General features: G+C 46.3%; 1 protein-coding gene across 1 annotated transcript; it reads right to left on the reverse strand.

Moving 5' to 3' along the window:
- Positions 1 to 3,271: 3,271 nt before the first annotated feature.
- On the reverse strand, positions 3,272 to 9,332 carry and2 (actinodin2). The gene is made up of 6 exons (XM_030364976.1): positions 9,172 to 9,332; positions 8,546 to 8,637; positions 6,860 to 6,901; positions 6,320 to 6,471; positions 4,435 to 5,349; positions 3,272 to 4,118 (listed from the first exon to the last, which is right to left on the reverse strand). The coding sequence occupies exons 2-6, from the start codon at positions 8,616 to 8,618 to the stop codon at positions 3,693 to 3,695; spliced, it is 1,608 nt and encodes a 535-aa protein (XP_030220836.1). The 5' UTR covers positions 8,619 to 8,637; positions 9,172 to 9,332; the 3' UTR covers positions 3,272 to 3,692.
- Between the last annotated feature and the right edge of the window lie 1,194 nt (positions 9,333 to 10,526).

Genomic DNA, 10,526 nt, shown 5'->3' on the forward strand with positions numbered 1-10,526 from the left:
AAAAAAATAAAAAAGGATAAGACTCAAGTAAATCTGAAGATTTATTTTCAATTTCCTTCTGAAATGTTACCCGGAGCAACCTCGCCACTAGCGGTGTTCAGCGGTGTACGTATATGAAACGTTATTAAAAGTTTCCGGAGGAGAGGTGCGGAGCTTGGTGTTTTGATTGTTTTCTTTGATTGTTATTCCCCCGTGCGGGGCTTGCTTGGTTTATAAATGTGACGTTGTATGAGGGAAATATAGAACGAGGGGTTTGTCCCCATCATCACTGCTGTTGGAAAGTTTCCCTTTGGCATGTCTGGTAGCCTACCTTGTTGCTGACGCACAGACCTCTGCGAGCATGGCCGGACTATCCCTTTGTCTCCCCTCTACCTTCACATTTACTAACCACTCAACACGCTTTATATCTGTCTGTCTGTCAGTCCGTCTATCCTCCATATATCTGACTATCTGTCAATCATCCAACCATTTATCCGTCCGTCTGGCTGCCTGCCTACCAATCTATCAATTCTCCATCTGTCTGTCGGTCTGCCTGTGTGGAAAACGTCTGTATATCTGTCTGTCCATCTGTCCACAAGTCCTTGTGTTTGCATGCAGGCATGTATGCATGTATTTATGTATGTATGCATGCAGGCATGAAATGCATGTTTTTATGTATTTATGAATATGCATGAATGAATATGTATGGATGTATTTAGTATTTGCTTAGAAATATGAATGTTTTCAATGTATGTGCTATGCAGGTATGTATCTCGCTATATTTTTTTATATGGAATTATCAAATTCATTATCTGTCTAGTTAATTCATCCTTTTCTGGGTTTTTCCTAGACTTTGTGCAGCATAGTGGAGAAATGGGAGCGTTTGAAACAAAAGGTTTCATGTTAAAGAATTGTGTCAGCCATTTAGCAATTAACACAAAATAAAGGCAGCCATGATAATTCGGGAGACCCCATGCATTCTGTGATGAGCGCCTGAACACAGCTTATCATCGTATCATAATGTTAACACACAGGGCAATTATTCTTCAGAGAGGCGTGAAATTGATTTAGAATATTTTCTTATTATCCTTCCCACACTATTTGAGAACGGTTCCTGTGAGACGACCTTTGACAAATTCAATTTAAAACAACACTTGAATCTCACTTTGCCTTTTAGCTAAAAGGCGTCATCTCTCATCGATGAACTAGTTTGTGCTTTAGGAATTTTGTCCTTTTTATTTAATCGACAGAGGAATAACTTTCATTGACAGTGCCTATTAAGTGATTTTATAAATGTGTTAGATAATTAGTCTTTTTCAAAAACTCTTTTGAACTAATTGCCTTCAGCCACAGTTGTGCTCTTTCTATTACAAGTTTTAAGAAATGTAACTACTTCCTCGTCACAATTTAAGAGGACCAAAATTCACGCTTATGAATAAATATAAGATACATTTCTGACCAATTAGAAAAATTACCTAAAGCCTCTGACACAATAAATCAATAGAAAAAACATGAATCTGTTTGACAATTCGATCGCCTCCTTGCTCTTGAAGATCGGCGCCACCTGCTGGTGATTACAAGAGACTGCTGGGAAAAAAGGGCTGAATGTCACACAGGTGCTACTGAAACAAACTGATTTGCATAGAACCAAAAATAAGTAGTCGTGTCTCTTTTCTCAAGATAATATTTGACTTTCTATTCCATGTTCATTCCATATTCTTTTGAACTATATTATTTTGAAACATATAAGACTGCTTTCACACAAAGAAAGGCCAACCATTACATTCCCTTTTCGAAGTTTCAGCAACCGATTGCATTGCTGTTGCATCACTTGAGGACTTCTGACCATAGACCTCAAACACCTGACAACATGGGCTGACGGTTGAGGCTTGTTAAACTTAAAACGTGGCTAACTTTTTCATGAAGTTGGCTTCAACGCTGGATCTCCACATGTCCTCGGGCGGGAAAAAGGACAAGGTGCGTATAACTGTCAGTTTTTCTATACCACGTTTGTGAAGGTTTTCATTAGTGCCCCGCTAGGCTAGGTGCTGCTATACTGTTCTCATTAGTGCTCCGCTAAGGTAGGCGTTAGGTTATACCAAGCTCATTAGCGCCTCGCTAGGCTAGGCGCTACACCATTATCATTAGGCTCCGCTAAGGTAGGCGCTATACCAAGCTCATTAGCGCCTCGCTAGGCTAGGCGCTACACCATTCTCATTAGTGCCTCGCTAGGCTAGGCGCTATACAGTTCTCATTAACGCCTCACTAGGCTAGGCGCTATACCGTTCCAATTAGTGCCTCACTAGGCTAGGCGCTACACCATTCTCATTAGCGCCTCACTAGGCTAGGCACTATAGCGTCCTCATTAGCTCCCCGCTAGGCTTGGTGCTATACTGTCCTCATTAGCTCCCCGCTAGGCTTTGTGCTATACTGTTCTCATTAGCTCCCCGCTAGGCTTGGTGCTATACTGTCCTCATTAGCTCCCCGCTAGGCTTTGTGCTATACTGTCCTCATTAGCTCCCCGCTAGGCTTGGTGCTATACTGTTCTCATTAGCTCCCCGCTAGGCTTGGTGCTATACTGTTCTCATTAGCTCCCCGCTAGGCTTGGTGCTATACTGTTCTCATTAGCTCCCCGCTAGGGTAGGTGCTGCTTTACCATTCTCATTAGCGCCTCGCTAGGCTATGCACAATACCGTTCTAACCTCCGCTCCCGCTCTTTCTGACTAATTTTATCACCCAGGGTGGTTTTATGAGTCCATATAGCCCAGCTACATGGCAGGCTAAATGTATAGGTATGTTAGCTTTTAGTTTTTTTCTACTGTTAGACCTCCTTCTGCTACTACTATGATGCCTTTTTTAGAGGCTCTTTTATTTTATCCCGATCATTATTTTATTTCGAAATCAATTAGACATAGGCCAGATGAGATGAACGTAGGCCTACTAGGCATTTACTACCTAGATAGAGTTAGTAAATTCCTCTATATGTACAGTTGGTAAATATGATTACTCGCTATAGGCCTATATGTACTTAGTAGGCCTGTGTTCTTTAAAGATTAATTTTTCCATTGGTTTGGTAAGGTTTTGCTTTTTCGTTAGTTAAGGTTGGTATGCTACGTGTGCTTATGTGTGTCATCAGAAATCCAAAATATTTTTCAGCTAATCTTTTTCAACGTTTATCTTTATAAAGGCTAAAAGAGAAAACACTGTTTTGTCTTCTCAGTAACCTTTTGTTTTCAGAAATAAATATGAACAAAAACATTAAATATTGTAGAAATGGAAGAGGAAACCTTGAGATTATTGTCTAATTTTAATGGGAACAGAATGTACAACAGAGAAAGAATACACAGACACAAATTCAAACTTGTTTAGTTTCTAACACACAACTATACAAGAGGATGTTTGTTGCAAACACACATAGTAATGGATGCACACAATTAACATTGTTTTTTCATGGTACACTGAAAACCTGCTCAACCCCCTTTTTTAAATGTCCCCATCTGTGGATCAAATGACAACAACTCTTCAAACACTTGTAACACTATTAATAACTATCACTATCATAATTCAGGAATGATGCTACGAGCTTGAACGCCTCGCGACTATAATGGCGTTTGGTGTCCGTGACGGGAGGCAAGGACAAACCCCTCCTCTCTGGCCGCCAGTCGGCTGTGTAGCCGACGATGATAATGTTCTTGTTGCCGGTCATCAACCGCTCACTTCTGCTGGTACTGGCTCAGGTAGCCGCTCAGGAAGTCCTCGAAACTCGGCGAGGCCTGGGAGCGGGTCATGCGAGCGGGCTCGTCTGCGACGGCGGCGGGCTCATCTGCGGCGGCGGTGATGGCCGCGGCGGGCTTGCCGCGACGCAGGCGGCAGTTGTAATCGACCTCAGGATCGCAGTCGGGGTGGGGCAGGATGATGTCGTCGGGGCCGGCTGCCTTGGCGGGCGCCGCTACGGCGGCAGCGGGCGAGGCGAACTTCCCGCAGCTGGGGTCGAAGGGGTGGCAGTAGGGCGTGGCCGGGGCCTTGACGGCGGCCGGGGCCTTGGGCTGGTCTCCCACGGCGATGCAGTCCTTATCATAGTGCACGTAGCAGTCGTGGCCGTCCCTGGTCTTGCCGTGGACCCCGAGCCTGTAGCGGACCTGATTGATTGATTGATTGATTGATAGATAGATTCATGGATGGACTGACTGATTAACTTGTTTTTTGTTAAAAGTTTCTACCACTTGTCTTGGAAAATCAGATCAACAGTAAGATACCACAATAGACCCTCATGATGCACCCTTTCACTACATGTTTCTGAACACGTTTCACTACATGTGTTTTTATAAGGCTAACAGAAGAAAAGCAAAAAAAAAAGACAGACACACACAACCATGTCAACGGACTGGAGGGCTCTACATGAGACCGGAACCATTCATCCTGAAGCACAGCCACGCAGTGTGGGGGGACTCAGACCTGGTGCTCAGGCAGCTGCGGCTGGGGCCTCCGCAGGTAGTGCGCCGCGGCCAGGATGCAGAAGGGGTTGGTGCGGGGGTCGCAGGTCAGAGGGGCGGGGACGGACGCGGCGGCGGGTGCGGCGGGCCCATCCTTCTGGAGGTACTCCAGCACGGGCTTGGTGAGGCCCGACAGCTTGGTGGCGGTAAGGGGGTTGCAGCCGCCGTCGAACAGCGGGTTGCAGTGCTGCTCCTTGGGGGCCCCGTCGGCGGACAGCGGGGCGGGGCCGGCCTCGGACGCGCACAGGGGGTCGACGGCCGGGTCGCAGCCGGGGTAGAGCATGTGGTAGAAGCCGGTGGGCGACTTCTGCACCAGCACGGGCTTGCAGTAGGGGTCCTTGGGGTTGCAGTTGAGGGCGGAGTAGGAGGGCGCGGGGCCGGCGACGGGGCGGTAGCCGTAAGCCGCTCTCAGGTGGTACTGCAGGCACTCCACATCCTCGGGCTTGCAGATCCTCATGAGCTCCACCCTCTGCTCGTGGCTGAGGAAGGGCTCCAGCACTGGGGCGTAGTAGTAGTAGCCCGTGGGGGTCTTCATGGGGGAGGGCAGCATGGGGCTGAAGATGGGGACGGGGAGCTTGACCGGGGCCGGGGCGGGCGCGGCCTCCACGGGCGCTCCCTTGGCGAGCATGGGGAACATGCAGTAGGGGTCGGTGTATGGGTTGCACGTGTGCATGGCGGCCGCCCTGAACTGGGCGGGCATCACCATGGCGGCCTTGGGCTTGCTGGTGTGCTCGGCGATGCACTCGGGGTCGTCGGAGTTGGCGCAGGTCTTGTAGATCTCGCTGAGGTGGTTGAGGTAGTGGTTGAAGGCCGGACCTTCCTCGGAGCGGTGCTTGTTCTGCAGCCAGGTCAGGTAGAGGCGGTCCAGGTCCTCGACCTGACGCACACGCACACACACACACCAACATTTATTTCATTCTGAAGACTTATGGGTGACATATTATACCACCAGGTGTGACTTTGATTAGCCGTTACGAGCAGTTTTGGAAATCAACCTCTTCTGACATCACAAGTGGGCCTGTCCACCACACTGGGTAGGATGGTAGACTGATCTATCCAGCACACATCTAGGTGGATACGCCCACTTGTGATGTCAGAAGAGGCACATCTTCAAAATGGCTTCTAACGGCTAATCACTAATCACACCTGGTCGTTTAATGTGTCACCTTTTTAAACCATAATAAAATCCAAAATAGTTTAACTAAATCAACTACCTTTGGTTAAAGTCTGCAACGAAAATATCTAACTATAATTAGAGGTCTCTGTAGGCATGTCTCTGCTCAAATTTTCTCGACAATCGTCCAGTAATGGTCTTTTGTTGAGGACCAAAGGGAATGCTGTGCCGACTATGATTTTGAGTTTGTACGAGTGCTGCTCATGAAAACTGCATGCAATGCCAGAGGCCAAACAACCTCATGTTTAAGGGAGAGCTTCTGGGTTTTCAGTTCAGAACCAGAGAAGCTGATTTGATTTTGTTATTTATTTTGTGTAGGGCTTGTACATTGCAACATCATCATGAAGCTAGTAATGTTTTTTGCTCATTGTCTAGTAATTAATCATGAAAACTGTGTCCAGATGGGGAGACATGGTCGTGTTTGAAACTGCCACAGCATTTCTCATGCAATACGTGGAAAAGTCAACTTTCCTTAGCTTAATTACAGTAAACGTACATTGATGGAAGTTTAAGCAGTACTGCAGCTCTCTCGAGTACTCTCAATATGGTGGAGCATCGACCCCCATACTACAAATATCCGTTAATGTGTTCTGATTTAAACTCCTGTTTGGTGCCTTCAGTCCCTGTGGCGCCATTTGCACAAAAGGATTAACGATGAATGAAGGCAACTCACTCCTTCCTGGTTGTGAGTCTCAGTGAAGAGCTTGTACCATGCCCAGAAGTCAGGGACACGCTGGAACTGCGGCAGGGCCATGAGAGCAAGGTTTCTTCTGTTGCGCACCAGCTTCTGATCTCCGCTCTCTGCATCGCTTGACACTGCAGATACTGAAACAACAGGGAATGCCATTCAGATAGTATAAAGCTATTTAAATCCTGTGTGTGTGTGTGTGTGCATTTGTGCCTGCACGAGTGCGTGTGTATAAGCGCGCCCGAGGAAGGCATCCATGCATGCATGTCCCATTGGACAAGTAGAGCGATAGATAAATAGACGATGGAGGGATGGATGAACGCATAAATGTAGCCCTTGTTTATGCATGAACTGACTATCGGATCGTGACCACCAAATAAAATAGTTAACATTTGAACGATACGCGATATGATCCGATGAGTGAGTCCATGTGTCAACGTCAAAACATCCTCAATAGATGTTCGGCTTCATCGCCTGCTTAACCATTTCCGAAAAAAATGTCTAGTGCAGCACAAAACTCCTCACCGTCCTCCTTATGCTGATCTACTGGCACCGCCCCCAGAAAGTCTGTAAAACAAGAAACCCACACACACACGTAAACATAAAACAGTAGCCGGGACAGTATGAGGCCCAGATGTCTGAGGCCTCCAATAAAAAAATGCTGAGCCCCTAGCACTGCGCCCCTAGGAGTCGACGGAGGGGCTCCGGCTCTCTGGCGCCCCGGCCCAGGCAACGTCCTGTGGCTATACAAGCCCCCCCCCTCCCTCCCCTCAAACCCCAGGACCCTACCCTCAAACCTATACATTAAACACACACATACACACCAAAGGACACGCAGTTGGACTGGCTGTGGCTGGTTTATTAGGCGGCCGCCCCTGCTCTTCATGGAGCTAACCTGTAAAACTACAAAGAGCCCCAGGAACGTCCACGAAGCGCTCTCTCTCACTCACTCACTCACTCACTCACTCACTCACTCACTCACTCACTCACTCACTCGTTCGCTCTCTCGACTCTTTCTCTCTCTTTCTCTCTCTTTTTCCTTCTGCCTTCCTCATTCTCTCAAGTGCACTTAACACATGTGTGCATACCTTCACATGTGTGTAGGCATGCACACGCTCGCAAAAATACCCACACTTTGCAGGTCCACACACACACCTGCACACACACGCACTCATGAAACATCGGTACAGTGGGCCGCACTCGTTAGCTCAGCATTGTAAAAACGGGGTCGGAAGGTGGGGTGGGGGGGGGGCGGTGTGTTCCTCCAGTTCCGTCCGTGGCATAACCCTCAGAAGTTAACGACTCCGGGGAAAGCGCCCAGTCAGCTGATTATGGAAGACCCTCTGCTCCCCCCCCCCCCCCCCCTCCGAGTTTATTGGTCAGAGCCGCCGCTGAGCCCCGACGTGGAGACAAGGGGACCGTGCTGCTCTGGGGGACAGCTTTGATGTGCTTTATGGCGTTTGAGCCCTCGTCAACAGGGGAATATGAATGTGTGAACTCAAAAACGTACTGTTGAACGGACTTAATGACGAAATGATGATTGTTGTTATTATTTTTGACATTTTGATGATTATTATTAGTATCATCCTAGTCTTCATCTTTGTTATCATCATCATTATTATGCTGTGATTTAAGATGGTTTATGTTGAACTTATTATATTGTTCTTTACTTACATAAGCTGTCAACAATAATGCATTCGTCCAGTTAGGGATTCAAATTGGTTTCCGCTGGTAACACTTGGTGTTAATGTAATAAGCATTAACTAAGTTCATTCATACTTAACTGATGGTGTAGTTACTAAGGGTGTTCATGTTTACTAATGGGATTCAGTTTAACTAAGGTTATGAGGGCTCTGTTCACTAACATTATCAAATAGGGTTAGGTTTTTGTGTTGTAGTTCATTTCTTGTAAGTTAAAGTAACTCTGGTTGCATTTGCACACCATCTTGTAAACATTATCCAGTTACCCTAACCTATAGCTATATAATAATGCTTATCACTGAATTGGGTTAGGGTTATAATATAATTGTAATTATTTGTTAATAAATATATCCTTATTGTAAAGTGTTGCCTGTCCAGTTCAGAAAAGCAGAACACTCAGGTCCATAATCAAACCCAACAGCTCAGGTCCATAATCAAACCCAACAGCTCAGGTCCATAATCAAATCCAACAGCTCAGGTCCATAATCAAACCCAGCAGAAGTCCCTCACCTGGTAGCAGGACCACTGCTATCAGCAGTCCAGTGTGGACCAGGGAAAGGGATCGGCTTCTGTCTTGAGCCATTTCTGTTCTGAGTTTCTTCCTGTAAGAGACACATCAGAGACATTAACAATATGCACCACTATAGTTGTCTTTTAAATTGTTGCTGCATGGTCTTCGAATGCATGTGTTTAATATATTCTTGCAAAGGAAGAAAACAAATACTCGAACTAGTGAACATTAGAAGCAATTAAAAAATATCTATAAATGATATGAGCAGCTCCTATATAATTTGGCGATACTTTTTTAATGTCATTATATACAGGCCATCAACATATCTGAATACCAAACAGCAATCAGCAATCAGCAGCAGTTAAGTCCCAGTGCCGGGGTCCTAATTAAAACCCGAGCTAGTTAGTGGACTGAGATTACAAATATGCTTATGAATCCTATGCTCACATGTTGTTCATGATTGGACAAAAAAAAAAAATTGTTTTCAATGGTTTTTTTCATTCCAGATTCCCACTACGAACAACAAAGTCATCAAGTAGGTTACCAGCAAAAGGGCTGCTGCTTGGGATAGGTTCATTTATCCACTGTTTGGTACTCTAAACAAACATGTGGGCGCCCAGCTTACCTGTTCCAGGTGCTGTAGCTCTGACTGGGAGCCAACGGCCCTCTGGATCCAACTTCTCTGGGATGGGGGAGGCAAAGGAGTCGTCGAGAGCAACACACACACACACCTATCACCTATCTGCTCCCCTGTGTCGGACGGATGGGGTGGAGGAACGTTTTTAAGCGGAGGCCTGTGATCATTAAAAACAAAACGCATACGTCACTCGGACCCCAGACATGCTGTTAGGTGCTCCGGGATTGGCTCCTGTGACCGGGCGGCCAAGGAGCCAATGGGGATCCTGTAATTAGCGGTGATGAGCAGCAGGAAATGTTTCGGGGGGGGGGGGGGGGGGGGGTGAAGGGAACATCTCAATGAGCTGATTTGATGTATAGCTCTTAAAAATGTGGATCCAATCCTCATATAAATACAAAAAATATCTATCAGAAAATAGTTTAATTTGTAAATAAGGTAAGTAGGGGTTATGCTTTTGCTGTAACTCCTGCTGTCTTGCATCATTGATTTATTAGCAACAGTGGACAGCAGAGTCCAGAGTGGGCAGAACCAGTTCAGTGGCCACTGGCCAGTGGACCCGGTCCATCCGGTTCCTTGCACGAGCCCACAGACGCACCTCAATTTGTTCCAGTTCTCTTTTTTCCACAAGACTTTTATTTGAGTTTCACAACTGCTTGTAAGAGAGGAGAAAAGCAAGCGTTAAGGGGAAAAACGTGTTTTGGTCCTTTAAACCTATATATTTCTTGCAGGTGCCTGCCTGGATGCATGGAAACAATTATGGTGGGTTGGGGAGCTGGGTGGATTATGGATGCAAGGCTCTGGTTAGGGAACAGAGTTTGGTGGCTAATGAAGAGAGCTACATCGACGCCCCCCCCCCCCCCCCCCCCCCTCAGTGAAAGCCCCCGGTGGGTCCCCACCTTTCGCTCAAACATGCCACGTAGCCTCTCCCCACAAACTCTGCAGACACAGACTTCAGGAGTCTGTAGTTTGCATTGTGGAATTATTTTGTACGTGTTTCTGTGTTGTTGCTCTTCCTGGAGGTAACCTGTTAACTCTCTCTCTCTCTCTCGCTCTCGCTCTCGCTCTCGCTCTCTCTCTCTCTCATTACATAGAAAAAATATTACTTTTCCACATTCATCTTACACAAATAGATCAACAGGGTCAACACATGTTTGTCAGAGCAATCTACTCTTATGTGTCTAATTATATATACTTTGCCACGTTTTCATTCTCATCACTGTCTTGTTCTTTCTTCTGTGACACCCTATTACCTCAATGTGATATCCTGCTTTTGACCAAAAGTATGGAAAAAAATTTAATGTTTTCCAAAAATATGTCATCACCATCACTGGTGTTCGAAATGG

This window comes from Gadus morhua, chromosome 8 (assembly GCF_902167405.1).
Source record: "Gadus morhua chromosome 8, gadMor3.0, whole genome shotgun sequence".
Lineage (NCBI taxonomy): Eukaryota > Metazoa > Chordata > Actinopteri > Gadiformes > Gadidae > Gadus > Gadus morhua.